At 32.3% G+C, this 21,139-nt stretch overlaps 1 protein-coding gene and 1 long non-coding RNA gene across 4 annotated transcripts in view; one reads left to right on the top strand and one right to left on the bottom strand.

Moving 5' to 3' along the window:
* LOC143078810 (uncharacterized) overlaps positions 1–21,139 on the top strand; it is a 47,220-nt gene that overhangs the window by 18,602 nt on the left and 7,479 nt on the right. For 2 of the 3 annotated variants that reach the window (XM_076253793.1, XM_076253795.1), the window contains 3 exons: positions 1,856–1,886; positions 2,731–2,804; positions 3,883–4,006. In XM_076253793.1, the coding sequence (XP_076109908.1) occupies positions 1,856–1,886; positions 2,731–2,804; positions 3,883–3,935 (158 nt within the window). In that variant the 3' untranslated portion in view covers positions 3,936–4,006. Of the gene's footprint in view, positions 1–1,855; positions 1,887–2,730; positions 2,805–3,882; positions 4,007–21,139 lie in introns of those variants that run through there. The other variant, XM_076253794.1, reaches the window with a different exon arrangement.
* On the bottom strand, positions 15,063–16,219 carry LOC143077967 (uncharacterized). The gene is made up of 2 exons (XR_012978969.1): positions 16,109–16,219; positions 15,063–15,250 (listed from the first exon to the last, which is right to left on the bottom strand). It is a non-coding gene; the product is annotated as an uncharacterized LOC143077967 (long non-coding RNA).

Raw genomic sequence — 21,139 nt, forward strand, 5'->3', positions numbered from 1 at the left:
GTTTAGAATTTCCCTCTTCAATTTCAATAAGGTGTAATGGTGATCACTCCCGATGCGCCTCAACATGAGAACATAGAAACACAAAGTTCTGATCAAGGATATTTGACATGTTGATATTTTTTTTACAAATCGAGTTTAACAATTGGTGTTGTTTTGAAGTACATGCTTGTAATGAACAGAATGTCCAGAGAATGTGGTGTGTGTGATGATAACGCTCCTGCACATTGAGAAACCACATCACAAATGATATTATTTTTCATTTCCGAAACTAATTGCCTGTATATACATGTGTATGTGGACACAACATTACTTTACATTAAAGCAATATCGCAAAAAATGAATCAATATTCCAACTGGCCCTTAAACGTATGAACATAAAATGTATAAATTATCTGTATGCCTTGATAGTTTTCAAGTTGCTATTAAAACGAATTGCCCAAGCTTTACTTTTAGTGTTGTTTCTGGTGCAGTTGACAATAATATGAAGAATATAAACAATAATTTAAAGCTGGATTTATTAATGAAGGCATTGACGAGTAAATTTTCTTTGGAAAACATGTTGAATATATGACTAATATTAAGATTATCGCATTACCGGTAACGTCCGGTTTACAAACTGTTAATCTTAGTTCACTAAAGATATATGTTCATATAAACAGCATTGCATAATAAATATCCGTTCAGAAAAAAACCGTTATCATTTAAATTGAAATGACATCAATCCATACATTTGAAACCTTCGGCTTTTATCTGCTTTTTAGCAAATCTGACATGGGGTTAAATTGTTTATCAGGTCAAGATCTATCTACCCTGATATTTTCAGATGAATCGGACAACCTGTTGTTGGGTTGCTGTCCCTGAATTGGTAATTTTAGGGAATTTTTGCTGTTTTTGGTTATTATCTTGAACATTATTATAGATAGAGATAAACTGTAAACAGCAATAATGTTCAGCAAAGTAAGATTTACAAATAAGTCAACATGACCGAAATGGTCAGTTGACCCCTTTAGGAGTTATTGCCCTTTATAGTCAATTTTTAACAATGTTTCGTAAATCTTAGTGATCTTTTACAAAAATCTTCTCTGAAACTAATGGGCCAAATTAATCCAATCTTGGCCACAATCATCTTTGGGGTATCTAGTTTAAAAAATGTGTCCGGTGACTCGGCCTACCAACCAAGATGGCCGCCACGGCTAAAAATAGAACATAGGGGTAAAATGCAGTTTTTGGGTTATAACTCAAAATCCAAAGCATTTAGAGCAAATCTGACATGGTGTAAAATTGTTAATCAGGTGAAGATCTATCTGCCCTGAAATTTACAGACCAATCGGACAACCCTTTGTTGGGTTGCTGCCCCTGAATTGGTAATTTTAAGAACATTTTGCTGTTTTTGGTTATTATCTTGAATATTATTATAGATAGAGATCAATTGTAAACAGCAATAATGTACAGCAAAGTAAGACCTAAAAAGAAGTCAACATGACCAAAATGGTCAATTGACCCCTAAGGAGTTATTGCCCTTTATATAGTCATTTTTTAACAATTTTCACAAAATTTGTAAAATTTTACTAACATTTTTTACTGTAACTACTGGGCCAAGTTCATTATAGAAAGAGATAATTGTAAGCAGCAAGTGTGTTCAGTAAAGTAAGATCTACAAACACATCACCATCACCAAACCACAATTTTGTCTTGAATCCATCTGTGTCCTTTGTTTAATATTCACATAGACCAAGGTGAGCGACACAGGCTCTTTAGAGCCTCTAGTTTGGTCGGGTGGTTGTATCTTTGACATATTCCACATTTCCATTCTCAATTTTATTTATAAAGGTCAATACATGTATATCTTTTACAGGCTCTAGTACTGAATATGAAGAAGCAAACAGGTATCTGTATGAATAAGTTCTAGTAACTATATATATGTGTCCAGTGTGGACTTTTCTAGATTTTAATGTTCATTAATGATTTGCGGCTATGGTTAGTTTGTAAACTAAAAGCATCTCTTGGTATTATGACTTCTTTTGGTATCATTTTAACCCTATATGTGCATGGTCAAATAGTCTAGCTTAAACATATTTATTTATAGTGGATTGGGAAACAAGTTTTGCAACTTATATTAATCCCTTTCCACTTTGCGGTCAAATAGTCTTACAAATATCAAAAAAGTGTTATGTAATTGCCTTACTGGTTCAATTGGATTGGTAACTATTTTTTGTCAAGGACAGAAGCTGTTAAACTCAACTTCAGGTTAATTAACTCGTTCAATTATCGTTGAGATCCTTTTATCGAGCATTATTCTAACGAAATATTTTAGATATCGCATTTTTTGGTTGGACGACGTCTAGATCTGTCGTCAATTCCACTGCAAACAATTTCATTACAAATGCGAAAACGCAGTCGCTGTTTTTGGTTTATTTCAAATGGCTTTTATTTATTTTACAAAAAGGCTGTTCTTATTAATGTACTTTACCAGTCTATTGAAGTATGAGGCAGGTGCGACATGTGAAATGTGCCATAAAATAAAATCGACTCAGCAGTTATTAGATATTGCTTCTAATTCTCTATTAAAAACAAGTTGCTTCATTACAGTAACTACACAAATCAAAATAAAGCTTAACAGTAATAGTTACACAATAATTCACAGATGGATATTTAAGACAATGCATACCATGCATAACTTCATTATTGTGTTTAAACAATTTCATTATACATTTATTATAATATTTCAAGCGTATCCACTTATGAAGAAATTGGAATAGCAAACCCGGAATCTTATTATCAAAATACGAACAAAGACAACGAAGGTATAATTGTCTCAATCACATGTTATTTAGATTTGGGTTACCTAACGATGGTAAGTGTATACGTTGGAATGTTCCATGATTTTGTCGTTTTAAGGTTTTAACTAGCCACCCCATTTATGCAATTACATAGCGTTTAATTTATTTTAATTTTGATTTTAATCAAGTAAAAGTTAAATTTTACATCACGTTCAAGTGTTTGTTTGAACATAGATTAAAATCATCAGCATTCGACACCGTATTTCCTTAAAACTTAGATCCTCTGTTATACTCCCTGATGAATGCAACGCAAAAAATGTTATTCATGCGACTGGAATAATTGTACTAAGACACTGAGGTTCCAATTTGACCTAATTTTTATCTTTATATTCTATTCTGTTAAAACAAAATAGAGGCGAATTATACCAAATGGACATTCAAATTCATAAGTCGAAATGAACGGACAAAAAAAATTATTACCGTACACGGAACACAACACAGAAAACTAAAGAGTTAGCAATACGAACCAAGCCAATATCTTAGGTGATCTCAGGTGATCCGGAAGGTTAAGCCGATACTGCGCCATATGTGTTTCTCATGTTAGTATCCGTTGATCAGTCTTATTTTAACTTCATCACTTGGTTGGAACTCTTAGTTAAATAGCTTCCTGATAAGGTTTTTTTCATTCACAAATCTCATACTGTTTTGTTTGAATTTTTACTTTTAAAACATTGTTCTTTTTAATACTAGTAGGTAATACATTGTTATTAAAACAGACAATAGGTGGATCTAGGGGTTGGAGCCCCTTTTTTATGATCATTGCATTTAAAAAGAGATATCAATTTTTAACTCTCTTTCTCCTGGGTTTGACCACCCCCCCCCCCTTCTTAATTGAAAATTTGCTGGTTCTGACCGGACATCACAGAAAAGACAAACAACATACATTGTAAAACACATAAAACAGCTTTATTTTGAAAATTGTATATTTGCTGCAAGCTTAAAATGTATTTATATATCAGTATCAGTAATAAAAATATGAGATGTGTGATGTTTTAAGGATGGCTTCATGTCAATAGCAATATGTTTGTCTTCATCTTTGCAGCGTCAATACAGCGACATGAAACATCAACTGTATATGCAAATACAAAAACATAGATTGGACAATGTGTATCTGTTGAATAGTTAATACTTTTCTCAACTTATAAATGTTAAATTCTTTTTTTATAGAGATGTCTTTTGATATTACTATATGCGTTCTACCCTAGGCGTAGATTACCTTTGATAAGTTTGGCGAACACTTTCGCAATTTTGAGTCCTCAATGCTTTTCATTTTCATTTATTTTATTTTATTTGAACGCTACTAGTTAGTCTTTTGTGGAAGACACACACGTCTGGTGAACAAAATATACGCCTGATATATTCGATGATTTTATTTGTTACATTCATGATTGAAAAGTTTAGGGTGTGAGATCATAGTAGGACTGCTTTTACAATCGATTTAAAACTTTTTAATAATAGGTTTTGAAACTTTTGATATTAAATCACTTATAAGGACATTTTAAACAATGAGTTCCAAATCGTGATGTTAAAATCACCACATCGAACATTTTACGGCCGTCATCACGAGATATTTGACTCATAAATGACGATGGGTAGGTTCAAACTGATGTAGCAACAATCCAATCTTTTGTATTTTATTCTTTTTCCTGTTCCTTTCTTTCCTTCAAGTCATCATGGTAGTATTGCAGCTCCGGATTTTGGTAGGATGGTGCATAAAATTTCACCAGACAACAGATATCTCAAAAATGACGAATGCTTACACGTAATCTATACTATTAAACGAGAAAACCTCGTTTTGTTTTGTGTGTCGCTTCTCTTCCTTCCACAATAAATCAAGCATCATGCCTCTGTGCCCTATAGGTAATATGCATAGTCGCATTTGTCATCCATTCTTACGATTATTCAGATTGAGTTATTTTGGGAGAAAAACGACAAAAAAAGGAGTCCGGATATGATTCCGTCATCAGACTGTCTTTTAGTCATAGATAAGAATTCCGGTTTGAAACATGCATAAATACAACCAATCGTATGATGGATAACAAAAATGAAAAATAGATAAGCCAATCAGAGCGTTCTCCATATCATGGTGTTTAGATCGCAAGAACCACAACTATTATACCTCCTTAGAGAGGACAATTATTTTTCGCGTTCATCTACATGTAAACTACGATTATACTACTTTAATATATAGAGACTCTCTGCATTCTGTCTACTGGTTTTTTTTTAAATGTTTACTATTTAAGGTGTCATACCAGTTGAATATATATTGAAATAAGTAAAACATGTGACACAAGTACAACCAATCGTAGAGCGTTCTCCATATCATGGTGTTTAGATCGCAATAATCACAACTATTATACCTCCTTAGAGAGGACAAATATTTTTCGCGTTTATCTACATGTAAACTACGATTATACTACTTTAATATATAGAGACTCTCTGTATTCTGTAAGGGACTTTCTATGTTAGTATAGAAAGTTCGTGATTCTGTTTACTGCTTTCTTTGAAATGTTCACTATTTAAGGGGTCATACCACTTCCATATATATTAAAATAAGTAAAACATGCTCAACTACATCTAAAACTACCTCGACCAAAAACGTTTACCTGAAAAAAAGGAGAGGGTTTTTCATACCTTTTATGTAACTCTCCATACACAATATCTTTTACAAAAATCATCCTACAACAGTTCACAAGCTTTATATGCCCGCGATTTCGCGGGTGTGTTCTAGTATTAATTTAATTGACCAAAGTATTACTAAGTTTATTTCGATCTTGGTGCAAATCTGAAGGATAAATTGCACTAACATTTACAATGTTAGTATGCTGCACTGAACGACCTTAAAGTTTCTAAATGTGCATTAAAAGGGAAACATAAATATATGTTCGCGTCATTATACATGTATACCAGAATTAAAGTGAATCTATAAAGATAGCATTTGCTTTAAAAAAAAAAAAAAAAGTGATTATTTGGCTCATATTTATATTTCCTAAAATTAATTTTATCAATTCTGAATTTGGATTTGCGTTTCAAAGAGTAGGTGTATACGTGTGTTTCAATCGATAATCGCTCAAATAATGCATCCAAAGAAGGTTTTTATGGCCCTGCAACGAAGTTGTCGGTGCCATATAGTTTTACCCTTGTTCAAAATTCCGTATTTCCGAAATTCCGCCATTCCGTCATTTCGTGTAACAAACCATTATACGGAGTTTATTTCTTAACGCCTAAAGATATTGGGCAGATTTTTGGTATGTGAGTTACCATGATGAGTTACAGATCAAGTTTAAGTTTCGTTCTACTCACTAATTTTTACCGATATTCCGGGCTTTGGACTTTGATAAATTGTTGAAAAATCACAGTTATACGGACTTTTTTTCTAAACACTTTCTGATATTGGGCTGAATTTTGGTATGTGAGTTTCCCATGATGAGGTACAGATTAAGTATAATTTTCGTTTGGCTCCACTAATTTTTGCCAAAATTAAGTGTTTACGACTTTGAAAATTGTTGAAAATCACAGTTATACAGACTTTTTTTCTATACGCCTCCAGATTTTGAGCTGATTTTTGATATGTGAGACTACCATCATGTTTGTGTCCACATGTGTTATTGAAATCGCAGATTTTTCAACTTTTTGAGACTGGGCCATTCGTGTCGCTTTGACACATCTAGTTTTAAATACAATATGCACTTGGGGGAAAATTGTCTTTTATCCGTGTTACAATTTAGTTCTTATTAAATTTTAACACTGTATTGGTTACATTTAACTTGATTTCTGCAAAACATGTACATGTATGTCATTGATCTCTTTACAAAAAGTAAAGCATATTACATTTAAATTAGATATAAAATTACATTGGTATTTTAAAAACAAACAAACAAATAACAAAATACCATACGCGCCCATAAAAAAACATTTGTATTAATAAATCTAAATGTTCCCTCCATTAAGGAGGTATTAAACTGACTTCAAATTTAAAATTCAAACTAAAACATTTAAATATTTTTTTTTTTATAAACAACTGCAAAACAGAAACATAATTCTACTCGCTTTGTTTTGTTTTGTTAAATTTATGAATCTGATGTTCAGTCGATGTGGTTCATAAGTGTTTCTCGTTATTTACATAGATTAACCCGTTGGTTTTCTCGTTTGAATGATTTTACACTAGAAATTTTGGGTGACCTTTACAGCTTGCTCTTCGATGTGAGCCCAGGCTCCGTGTTGAAGACCGTTCTTTGACCTATACTAGTTTAGTTTTGTAAATTGTGAATTCGATTGAGAGTTGTCTCATTTGCACTCATATCACATCTTCTTATATCTACATACATAATAGTTCTAGGGTCATGTCAACGAAACAATCTCAGGTTTAGGACGTGTCTTATGATGGCATTAGGACACATCTTACAAATTTAGTCCAAATTCAAGTTAACGAAGGTTAACGAAAGTCTTCTCAGAAAAGATATGTCCTAGCTTTGGTCCTAAAGTTAGGATATATACATAGGTGTCTTAAGTTGAAATAAAAACAACAAATATTGCCTTGAGACGCCATATCCGATTCTTTATGCAGAAAACAAATTCCGATCACTGTACCTAAATATTAGGGACGTCATTTTTGTATTCAAGAACAATTAATTTTAGTAGGGTGCCCAGTATCGAAAAAGACGTCTAGTTAACGAGTTTAAGTTAACGGATAACACACGGCTATACTTATAGGGAAAACGGTACTATTTATTCTGCCATAGGCGACAATACTAACATTTTCTAATTTTACCACTTTTTATAATAAAAACCTGGATAAAACAGTTATGTGTGGTGTTAGTACTTTATTACTCTATTTTAAAAATTGAAGCCAAATAGTATCATGACCAATTTCCAACGGAGCTTGTTTATGTTATCCATGCCCACCGTCATTTTGCAGCAAATTTAAAAAATTTTGAAAGCCTTTTCGAATAATTCTCTAGAAAATATTTCAATAGGTTTTAAAATTTATATTGTAAATATAAACACTGCAGTTATTCATAGATGAATAAAAAAATATATTGTACCCTTACATCCAATCACGGCGCTCCTAAGTTGACTTCCTTCACCTGTCTTGGGTACACAAAAGGCCAACCTAATGCTGGGAAAATGTAATAGTACCGTTTTCCCTATATGCAAACTATTGAAAAATCATTATATTTTCCAATCATGAATGTCGTCGTAAGCTCCCGTGGTCACGTTTTTCAAAATTTTGTGGTTTGTTAGGGTACTCAAATATACCTCATCATACAGGCCATCTTCAATACGAAAAAAAAATTTATTGCTTTCTGTGTTATTTGTTAAAATGATACTTATCATTCAGCTTAAAAATTAAATTTATCATATAACGAGAGCTGAAAAGATTTATATAATTTAAGTATAAGTATTTCATGATGTAAGACTATTTTTTTGCTGAATTTTACCACATTTTGAACGAAAGAAAATTTATTGCGTGTTACTTTCACAGGATTTTTAACCTGATTACATCAATAAGACATGGTTCATATGTGTGCCAAATATCTGTCGTGTAATGTTAATCGGTGAGAAGCACCCTGTATAACCCCGATACAGATGAAACCGGACGTTGACGCATTTGAATCGAACACAACGTGTTACACTGAGTTCAGACAGTTATGAATTAATACTTTTAAAGAAAATCCAATATCTATTCTTCGGATATTTTGCTCCAATATATTCTTTGCCATAATACTCATTAGTTACTAAAAGGTTTTTCAAATGTGTGACATTTTTATATACAAATATCAAAAAACGCACGACGATATCAATGATAAAACGTGCTTGGTATTTTTAAATATTCAAAACTTAATGTTTCTCGTACCTCACAGTTTTTAAAACATACATTTTTGAAAATTTCATAGTATAAATTAACAAACTTATAAAGATCGTTTGTTTATGTTGTATCTAGAAACAAAAAAAATACACGTTTTAAAGTGTCTTCAATTTTCATGTTGTGTACGCTTCGTTGTCGTTACACCTTTTTATACTGCACGCTTCGTTGGCACAATATTGCGTTTGTTAATGAATTTTGCATGTATTAAATTATGCTTTGGTATGATTATAACCAGTATGCGTGTATGAAAATAATAATTTCCCACCATAACATGCAGACAGCAACCCATAATATCCGTTATATTGTCGAAACACTCTTGGAGTAAATTTGTACATGTAAAAAAATCCTTATGTATACGAAAGTGTAAATTGGTAGGAATAGTTATCAAAGGTAGGAAAATACAATAACTCGACAGATGCAAATATGGCTAAGCATATAGATACACACGTACGATTTCTAGTTTGATAGCATTTTTGAAAGTTTTTACCATACGACATTTAATGTACGGTTAGGTGGTGGGTTGGGTGCTCGCTAACATGTTTAATCCCGCCATATTCTGTATGTGCCTGTCCAAACGGCCAGGAGCGTGTAATTCAGTGGTTATATATCTTTTTGTTCACTGTTTTGTGCATAAATTGGGCCGGTAGTTTTCTCGTATGAATTGTTTTACATTTGTCACTTCGGTGTGTTTTATAGCTGACTATGCGGTATGGGCTTTGTTCATTGTTGAAGGCCGGAATTACGTTAGGGAAGTTTGGACTGCCACTAGATAGAATGAGGTATATTGAATAAGGACACAAATGTTGCCTTTAAAAAGGTCATTTATGGACCTCTCATAAAGTTTTTGCAGGGGTTCGTACAGTGTAGTTAGCGCAGTACTCTCTTTACACAAGACATTGGATCTTATGTTCCCATTCAGACTGGAAGTGACTGCGTACTTTTACATCCCACACAACTAAACGGGTGGCCAACTTCGGTCAGGTTTTACTGCCGGTCGGAAAAAAACCCAAAGTGACTATATCTAATAGTATATTTCCCAGTCATCCTTTACCAAATTTCATGAATAAAAAATATAGAAAGTTATGTTGTACCTGTTAATCATATGCACACTTATGAGAACTCATAATACCGTACATCCTCTCAAAACTGTTTATATCTGGCATTGCACAAGTCCATGCGTTTTATTACGTCTTTATCTTAAAGCGTTGGATATATACTGATTAATTCTTTAGATACATGATTTACCTCTTAGTTGTAATTCGCTTTGAAATAACTATCAGTTACTAAAATTACTCCTTTGTCGATATTGTATATGGTTTTTCTGCCTTGTACCGTCGTTTTGAGTTGAGCCAATTGCAACAATTTTTTTTATCATGTTGTGCTGTTACACCAGTGTCCCAGGTTAAGGAGAGGGTTGGGGGCTCACGTGTTTAATCCCGCCGCAATTTTTTTGTGTCGGTCCAACGTCAGGAGCCTGTAGTACATTGGTTATATAGATCTGTCATTTTTTCTTCTTCTTTAATACATAGTTCATAAGTTATAAAAATATTACCGTTACTTTTATCGTTTTATTTATTTTTTTTTTTTTATATCGGGTCCTTTTTTAGCCGACTTTATGGTATTGATTTTCCTCATTGTTAAATGTTGTACATTGGACTACACTAATTGCTTCATACACCCACTTCATTTAAACTTTGGTGGAAAGTTGTCTCACTGGCCACCACATCACATCTACAAAGCTTTATATATAAAAAAAAATTTGTTTTAAATAAAGCAGTTGGAATGCCATCTATGGCATTCGACAAATTAAGTTCAACGAGTTCCTATGTCTGCTTTCATCTAGGCGAATTTGGACCAACATCGGCATTGGAAGAATCTCAAAATTGTGAAAAGTAAGTCATTAAAGTTTTATTGACTGTACTATACTTTTTGAAACTTAATTTCTACTGGAATATATTTATTAACTGTTCATTTCATCTGGAATGACGTTGAAAGTCCCAATTTTCAATAGAAGCATTCCTATCAGATGTCACGCTGGTTAAATATTACAATTTTGGCTTTTGATGACAGATATTTTAAGTTAAACTACTTTGACTAAGTTAACAGACAACATTTACAATGAAATACAGAAAAAGGGTCGCCGACACCATCTCGAATACCTTGACAAGAAAGTGATTTGTGACGGTTTTTGTCAACGAACTGTACAGTGATTATTTAAAAATGCACAACGAACGCGACACATTTGATTGAACGAACAATACAGTAAGAGAACATTTATTTAGTATGATATTGCGTTTATTCTAAGTTCTAGGGAACATTTGAAGACACGTAGTAATTCAACATATAGTTATTTATTATTGCTTAAGGTATTAATATGCAAAGGTGTATGCACGAAAAGATATTCAGCATTGTTTACCTCATAAAACGAATGAAATTGCACCATGTCTGTGCGTTTTGCATCTAGCAGTTTTATCAAACGTTCTATGCAATATCTAAAACTTACAACAACTGTATAATTGAATAAATAAACTAACATGCACATTAACATATTTATATATACTCAAATAAGTTCTAGAGAGGCATTCGAAATTGTTGTCAAACCAAATGTTGTCCTGATTATCGCTTCGAACGCGTCAACGTCCGGTTTCATTTGTATCGGGGTTATACGGGGTGAGAAGAAAATAGCAATTTAAAAATCAAATTTAGTGATAATTCTGCCTTGATTTAAACACGCCTTTTCTCGTGCCGTTAATCGTTGTGTAGCTTATACTATCAGGTCATTAACTAGGACAATTGTCACTAACTTCATTTCTCATTTTCTGTAGTTGTTTTTTTAAGGGAAAACGGTACTATTTATTCTGCCATAGGCGACAATACTTACATTTTCTAATTTTACCACTTTTTATAATAAAAACCTGGATAAAACAATTATGTGTTGTGCTAGTTCTTTATTACTCTATTTTAAAAATTGAAGCCAAATAGTATCATGACCAATTTCCAACGGAGCTTGTTTATGTTATCCCTGCCCACCGTCATTTTGCAGCAAATTTTAAAAAAATTGAAAGCCTTTTCGAATAATTGTCTAGAAAATATTTCAATAGGTTTTAAAATTTATATTGTAAATATAAACACTGCAGTTAGGGAGCTACCATTTGCTTTTTATGGGGGGGGGGGGGGGGGGGGGGGGGGGGCTAGGATGAAATTTGAAAAAAATAGGGCAGGACAGGAGTTTTGAGTAAAAAAAAGGCAGGATGACAATTTAGGTAAAAAAAGTCAGGATAAACTAATAAGAAAAAAGGCAGGACCGAATAGAGTGAAAAATAAAAAGGCAGGACAGAGATTACAACTAAAAAAATTGCAGGACAAAATTTTTCACCCCCCCCCCCCCCCCCATAAAAATCAAATGGTAGCTCCCTTATTCCTAGATAAATAAACAAATATATTGTACCCTTACATCCAATCACGGCACTCCTAAGTTGACTTCCTTCACCTGTCTTGGGTACACAAAAGGCTAATCTAATGCTTGGAAAATGTAATACTACCGTTTTCCCTTAAATGATAGTTTTGTTATAATTGTAATATACAAATCAATAATAAAGTCACAAGATACAGATATTATGCGTTCATTACTTCCCCTCCATGCAGCATACGCATGAGCTATGGTTTCAAACAGACACTGTAACTTGCACACAAGATTTGCGCCGCTATTTACCTGTCCACGAAATATGTTTAAGTCTCGGGTTTGTCATCTGCAACATTCTACCAGCCGTACAAGCTGTAACATGATGCGATTCAACGTAATCGGCCCTGTTTGGGATCGGTAAGCGTGATGTTTTTATGCCCCACCTACAATAGAAGAGAGGCATAATGTGTCTTGTCTGTCCGTCCGTATGTTCGTTCGGCCGTCCGTACGTCCCGCTTTAGGTTAAGGTTTTTGGTCAAGGTAGTTTTTGATGAAGCTGAAGTCCAATCAACTTGAAACTTAGTACACTTGTTGCTTATGGTATGATCTTTCTAATTTCAAAGCCAAATTAGTCTTTTGACCCAAATTTCACGGTCCAAATGAAAGTGCGAGTTTCAGGTTAAAGCTAAAAACAATAAATAAAACGTCTACTCAGTTTTGGAATCGTGGAAATTATAGTAATAATCTATCTAGTGGGAATTCCGAAAGATATGTAAAAAAATATTTAAATAAAACTGCCATATGTTCTCTGACCTTGGCTTGGTTGGTGGGCTTAAACTACAGGAGACAATAGAACGTAGTAAGTAATACCAGCCTCGATCATAATTTTCTATTTGCATTAAAAGTTTGTTCTTTTTTTTTCATGTTTTTTTCGATGCTGTTGTCTGCTTGTCTTCATTTTATAAGTTTTTAATGTTCTTTTGTTTCTCACTCCTTTTTTGTTTGCAATTGTTTGTAAAATACATAGGTGCTGTACATAACCATCTCCCTTATTATATTTTTGAAATACTTGTAAACATTATAGCCAACTGTTGCTCATTTAGTCATCTGTACATGTAGGAAGGGGTGTTTTACCTGTTTCTAATATTCGTTTTGTTTTCATAAGTTTAACCCCCCCCCCTTTTTTGTCTTTCTCTATTTGCAGAAATTTTTAGTTCTATAAAGCAAAGCTATACACAGAGCTATATATTCAACCAAGTTCTACGTTAATTTCGAAACAAATCATTTATATATACTCTTTCACACAAAATAACAGAAATTTCAATATTTACCTAGAAATTGACGAATAATTGACGAATAATAAAGAAATAAACGGAGTTATATTTTTAGATTTAAAGAAAGCTTTTGATCTGGTTAATCATATAATTTTATTAAAAAAACTTTAATATTATAATGTTTCAAATTGTACACTAGACTGGTTTAAGTCATACTTGTTTAAACGAAGCCAACAAGTTAAGGTCAATAACGTCATGTCTGATACTAAATGCATAAAAACTGGGGTACCACAAGGTTCTATCCTGGGCCCTCTGTTATTTATTTTATATATCAATGATTTACCACTTAATATAAAACATTCATTAATAGATTTATATGCAGATGATTTTACATTACATTGTAAAGGTAATAATTTACTTCAGTTAACTTCTAACCTTCAAAGTAATATTCATGTAATTGAAAACTGGTGTTCGCAAAATTGTATAAAATTAAATGCCAAAAAGTGTAAATCAATGATTGTTGGTTCAAAACAAATACTTTGTTCAACTGGAAACAGTTTAAATATCAATATTTCAAATAAACAAATACAAAATGTAAATTGTGAAAAACTTCTTGGTTTATATATTGACAAAAACCTAAATTGAAATCAGCAGATAGATAAAATGTCATGTACTATATCAAACAAAATCAATTTATTACAAAAGATAAGAAAATATTTACCTATGCATATACGTATTATCTATTTTAATGCTGATATTCTGCCATTATTTGAATATTGTTTCAATATATGGGGAAGCTGTTGTGAAAGTAGAATAAATAAACTTAATAAGTTATTAAAGAAATCTGCTAGGGTTATAGTAGAAGCTGACATAATGACATCATCCAGTTTATTGTTTAATAGTTTACGCTGGTTAAATGTGGAAAAACGCATTCAATACCAAAAGGCAATACTTGTATTTAAATCATTAAATGGTATGGTTCCTAACTATTTACAAGAAAATTTTCATTTTACTGATAATCAAAATTATAACTTACGTTCAGCTGATGAAAAACTATTAAATCTTCCAAAACCAAAAACAAATTTTTTAAAGAAAACGTTTACATATTCAGGTTCTCAAATATGGAACAGTTTACCAAATAAAATAAAAATGAGTAATACACTTGTATCTTTTAAAACAAAATGTTACAAATTTTTCATCAATTGTGCAAATTAATATGCTTTTTTCATTATTATTTAAATACAATTGTATATTGTGTATAATATAACTTTATAATACTCTATGTACTTATAAATATGTTATTATTATTTTGAGGACTCTCAGGAAGATTAGTTTTAACTAATGGGATCATCCTCTTGAAATAAAGATTATTTATTTATTTATTTACAAGATTGATCGTTTATATAAATATACAGTGTTAATTTCCATTGTTTAACCCAAGCGTACATTTTAGATAAATAAATTGAATGAAAACTACGGTTCCTAATTTGTGCATTGGAATTAAAAATTCGATATGAATCATTACTTTCTTTTGTTTACAACTCTGTCTTGTATTGTTCTGGTCGTACTATTTCAAATATTCAATTTCATGACTGTATCATGTGTATGATCCATAAGTTTACCATAGTACTATCTATCATATGGTTGGGTTAAAAATTAATGGTAAACCCTTAGGCTAGTTTTTACTGTTTTAATGTTTAATCTTACCGTTTTAATTTCTTGACATAACTGCACGACTCGATTCTCAATTATATGTGTTAAGATAATCGTTGCAAAGAATCCTGCTCAAACTTTAGTGAAAGACGGGGTTAATCTTGCTTTGTTGCGAGAGTTTATATTCTTTGTTGAAGGCAATTGTAGTGACCTGCAATACAAGTTCCATTCAATTATATGTCTTGTGTTTCTGTCTCTGCCCTAGGTTTTCTATATGAGTCTATTGGCACGAGAAACTTCATGTGAGCTTGACCTTTGTCCTCAATGTAAAACTTGTATCATATTTTGTTTGAATTAAATGGAGAATTAACTGTATGATTGGCATTCGTACCACATCTTCTAAGATATATTAGATACATAAGATATATTGTTAGTTTAGTGTACCACAATGACCCTTTTATCAAAATCTTTTATTTTTTCACAAGAATCTCTTGACCAGACTATGACTTTTTGACTCTTGACCTTTGCATATTGGATGTGTCTCTTGGTATGATTACCTTGACGTCAAGTCAGGAGTCTCTGGTTTTTGTTAGTCTTGTATATTTTTAATTGTAAGTTGATTTTATAATTTGAAGTTTGAACTGGTACACATTTTGTTAAGGGCCATCTGAAGCCCGCCTCTGGAAGAGGGATTTTCTCGCTTTGTTGAAGATATAAAAAAGAAGATGTGGTATGGGTGCCAATGGGACAACTATCCACAAAAGACTAAAATGACACAGACTTTAACAACTAAAGGTCCCCGTACGACCTTCAACAATGAGCAAAGCCCATACCGCATAGTCAGCTATGAGGACTCATAAATGGCCTTTGACTGCTTTCTGCTCTTTTGACATTGTTACTGTCTCTTTTACACATTCCACATTTCCATTCTCAATTTTTTAGAATGTTTGGTTCAGATGAAACTAAATCCTTTAATTTCCGTGAATATCAAGTAAGAAAATTTACTGCTTCAGTAGCATCATGTTCTGCCAGCTGTGATAGATAATGCAAAATGTTTCAATCATTTTACCTTAGATTTCATTTCATGGACATGTAGGTATGAATAGTCTGCTTTTACATCATAAAAATTCACACAGAAGGTATACGCATATCAATAAACTGAACTCAATGCTAAGAACCATTAAAGTACAACTAGACAGAGAGCTCAATCTAGTGAAACACTTTGTTAAGTTGGTCACATTTAAGTTAACTTGATATCACTGTCTGTTACCAAACTGCACCGAGATCCTGAAAAAAATTGTGCAAGTTCAGTTTATTTAAAAAAGAATTCAATGGAAGAAAATAAGCTGATTACTGAAGTAAATGTAGAATATGTCTATTAATCACAGATGCCCCTGCTTGTGAAAAAAATGAGTAAACTTCCACATATAGATGCAGGATTCGCGTAATTTTGACCGTTTTGTGACCATAAGCATTGTGAATAAGTTTCAAAACATTTGGCTGAGGCAAATTAAAGTTAAAGAACAGAAACAATAGATTTAGCAGTTTTCCTATCTCAAGGCTCCGGGTTGACATTTGTATCATTGGTAATCGTACCACAACTTTTTACATATAAAAAAAACATGAACAGTGACGCCATCGTGACCCAATATTGAGCTTCACAGATCTGTGTTATGGGGTAATGTGAATCGCGTATAAGGTTCATAACATTTGATTGAGTCAGACTTATTGAGGGCCCTCATGGGGTTTTTGATTATGTGATTACTTGGCCGTTTTTTTAATGATTATTTGATTATTAAGCCAAATATTTCATGATTATTTGATTACCTAGGACTGTATTTTTAGTTTATGATAATTTGATTACTAAAGATAAGCAAATATTTAATGATTATGTGATTATATTGGCAAAAAAATGGTGATTATGTGATTACTAGGACCCCCCATGAGGGGCCTCCTTATTTAAGACAAAGGTAACGAAATAGTCAGCACTTCTTATATTTTTTAAAGGGACATGATAACTCTTGAACGGTAAAAGTGACACTTAAAATTTCAAATTTGATTTTGTGTTGAGGTGGGGATCCTGCTTACATGTTCAACCCCGCCTTATTCGGTATGTATGTGCTTGTGGTAAGTCAGGAGCCTGTAATTCAATGAATGTCGTTTTTTATGTGTTACATACTTGTTTTTCGTTCATTTTTTTTACATAAATTTGTTCGTTTATTTTCTCGTTTGAATATTGTTTTACAATGTCATTTCAGTGCCTTTTATTGATAACTATATGCGGTATTGACTTTGCTCATTGTTGAAAGCTGCATATGACCCATAGTTTTTAGTGTTTGTGTGATCTGGTCTTTTGTGGAGAGTTCTTATTGGCACTCATGCCACATACGGGGGAGGGTTGGGATCCCGCTAACATGTTTAACCCCGCCTTATTTTATATGCACGTGCCTATTTTGTTTTTCGTTTATTTTTTGTACATAACTTATACCGTTTGTTTTCTCGTTTGAATTGTTTTACATTGTCATGTCGGTGCCTTTAAAAGCTGACTTTGCGGTATGAACCTTGCCCATTGTTGAAGACCGTGTTGGTGACCTAGGCTACATTGTATAATTTTTAATTTCTGTGTCATTTAGTCTCTTGTGGAGAGTTCTCATTGGCACTCATGCATCAGCTCCTTTTATATATTGTGTTTAGGTTTTGAAGTATTTGATTGAGGCAAACTAAAGTAAGAAGAGCAGAACCCGTTTTTATGGGACATTCGGGACAGACGGACTAGTGTAACTCTTTATGTTCCTAAATCATGGCGCCAACACAGAAGTTCTTACTATTGTGCTGGTGATACATATCCCACTAGCACCGTCATTAACACATGTACAATTAATTTTATTATAAAAATAATATTCAATCTTAATCTTGATTTCTTTATTTTTGGCCGAATGATTATATGCATGCCCTTCACAACGACTGCATGAGTATCAAATTTGCCAATTTATTGTACATAATTATACATTTTATTATATTTATAACTTTTTTTCCAACTAATTAAAGCTTACCAACTTATTGATCATAACTTTCCTTTATATGTCTTTTAACATTCTGTTTTGAACAAAAAGATTTCTAACATATACTTCACATATATTTCTTTCAAATCTGACATTATTAAAAATCCATTAAATAAATTCAGTCGAACTTGATAATAAATGTGCAATCAAATATATATGCAAGTCGTCAACTGGTCAAGTGGCTAGATGCACATGTCGTTAGCCATATAAACAACATGTCCTAATTGGGTGGTTTTAAAACTTCTAGCATAGGTGGATCCAGGGGGCGCCCCCCAAACCCTTTGTGGGGGAAATTTGGTTGATTATATAGGGAATCATTGAAGCATGAATGAAGCGGGCCCCCTTAGGAAAAGTTCTGGATCCGCCACTGTCTAGACATATTTACGTAAATAAGGGATGAGTAAAGGAAAAAAAAAGAAAACAGCATGACTGAATTAAATAAAAAGATGTTCGATGTATTGTATACTTCGGTTTGTTTTAAAAATATATACGATGCTTATTTTTATCTAGTTTTCTTATCAAAATAATTAAAATGAGAAAATAAATACCTTATAGCTTCCTTTACCGTCGATGCTAAAATGTTTAATGTTATAAAATAATTTTAGCGTCTTTGACCTACTTTACCTTTTTATTCGGAGACTTGCGGTTATTTTCTGTTACGTTCAACGGGAACATTAGAATGATCTAGAATAGAACCAAGATGGAACCAAGAGCGGATCCAGGGGGGGGGGGGGTGTCCTTCGTGGGAAAAATTTGGTTGATTATATAGGGAATCATTGAAACATGAATGAAGCGGGCCCCCCTTAGGAAAAGTTCTGGATCCACCACTGTCTAGACATATTTACGTAAATAAGGGATGAGTAAAGGGAAAAAAAAGAAAACAAAATGACTGAATTAAATAAAAGGATGTTCGATATACTGTATACTTCGGTTTGTTTTAAAAATCTATACGATGCTTTATTTTTATCTAGTTTCCTTATCAAAATAATTAAAATGAGAAGATAAATACCTTATAGCTTCCTTTACTGTCGATGCTAAAATGTTTAATGTTATAAAATAATTTTAGCGTCTTTGACCTACTTGACCTTTTTATTCGGAGACTTGCGGTTATTTTCTGTTATGTTCAACGGGAACATTAGAATCTTCTAGAATAGAACCCAGATGGAACCAAGAAGTTGGGTTGCCTTAACCAAACAACCCGGATGTTGAACCAGTTACCATGGTTTCGAACCAAAGAACCAAGGTTCAGAACCAGAAAACCCAGATGGAACCAAGGTTTAGAATCAGAGTGCCCGGATATAACCTAATTGCATTCGGAATTCTCATGACTTTTTATACCTTCAATGTATTTTCCAAATCATTTATTTATTTAGTATATTTATATATAATTTATAACACCCGACTATCAAAAGACATGAAAAACATATTTTTTTCGACAAATGATGAAAGTTAAGATCTCAAAAACATCTTTAGTTCTTACTTGTGCCGAAATGAATACAAAAAAAATCAAGTTTAGAAATAGAAATAGGTCAATGTTATTTAACAGCTGGTTGAAAATTTTAAATTTGCACCCTATATGCAAAACAATCGATCTAAAGTCATTTTGGCGATAAAAATAAACAATAAGTTCTAAATGTAGAAACAAAAGATATTTTTCTATAAATTAGTTGTTTTTATTTTGCTCCAAACGCATATATGTAGGAGAAACAAGTTATCTAAATGTGACTACATTTTTCTTGAATTTTTTCTTTGACCTTTGACCCTGATTTAAAAATCGTCCTGAATATGCATGAAATATTTGCCACTGGACGTTAAGCAACCAACAATCAATCATCAATCTGATTTAAAAAAATCGTGACCACGGCAGACAACGACGACAACGCCATTTCGATGAGGATTGTTCTCCTCTTTCCAATGATATAAAATGTAGCCGTGTGTTATTCCGTTAAGGCAAATGTGCCTACTAAATGAACTTTAATAATGAGGCATATGCATCTTAGTAATACTCACTGGGAAATATTAAACGTGTTTTAATTCTGTTATAAAAAAAACTATTATAACTTATAATAGTGTTTTTTTTTTTTAATTTATATGATTATGTTGCATATTAAAAGCGGCAGGTGCGATCAAAATCGAGAAGATCAAAGAATAAGTCTTTATTCATCAAAACAGTTAATTCTGTGAAAAGTCTTTAAATGCTAACATTAAAAATAATGTATCAAATTAATCATTTTTTATATCTTGAAATAATCAGATGATCTCAGATGGTTATCAGCAGTCATGTTTACTATCACTGCGCATGCTCAGTCAATCTTACTGATGAATGTTTCAAAATATCATAAGTTTACATCGTTTGCAATTATGGTACTGTATTTAAATTAACACAAATTTTATCTGTCGACTAACTGCTATAAATGAACTAGATTTTGTTGTTTGTTAAAGATGAAAAAAGTCCTTGGACTTATTTGAATGAATGAATGAATATTTTATTTGCGAAAGCATAAATAATATACTATGGCAATACATAAACAAGTATATACAATGTGACAAAACAACAGATAGCAGAGAACAATACATAATATAATAAAGGTACAATTAATTCACAATACATGATCTAATGTTCCAAGCATATTTTAGATAGTTACAAAGTTTAATTGTGATTGATTTTGATTTTGCTTGAAGTAAATGAAAAAGTTTAAAATTATTTGGCCAAGAACAATAATATTTTGGCAAATGTTCTTGTCGCACAGTTCTGTAGGCTGGACATACAAGTACGAAGTGGTATTCATTTTCAATACAAGCCATATTACAGCATTCACATAGACGCATATGTCTAGGAATATTTTTATATCGCCCTAATTCCAAATTCAGTTTCAAAGTACCACTTCTCAATTTTGTTTGTAAGTTACTATTAATAAAAAAATCTAAATAATTCTCTATTACAAAGTCTGTTTTGAGGTGTTTATAAATACACAGTTTTTCACAATCATTTATTGATGCATACAAAGTTTGTAAATACTGGTCCTTTATACGAGTTT

The sequence above is a fragment of the Mytilus galloprovincialis genome, chromosome 6, assembly GCF_965363235.1.
Source record: "Mytilus galloprovincialis chromosome 6, xbMytGall1.hap1.1, whole genome shotgun sequence".
NCBI lineage: Eukaryota > Metazoa > Mollusca > Bivalvia > Mytilida > Mytilidae > Mytilus > Mytilus galloprovincialis.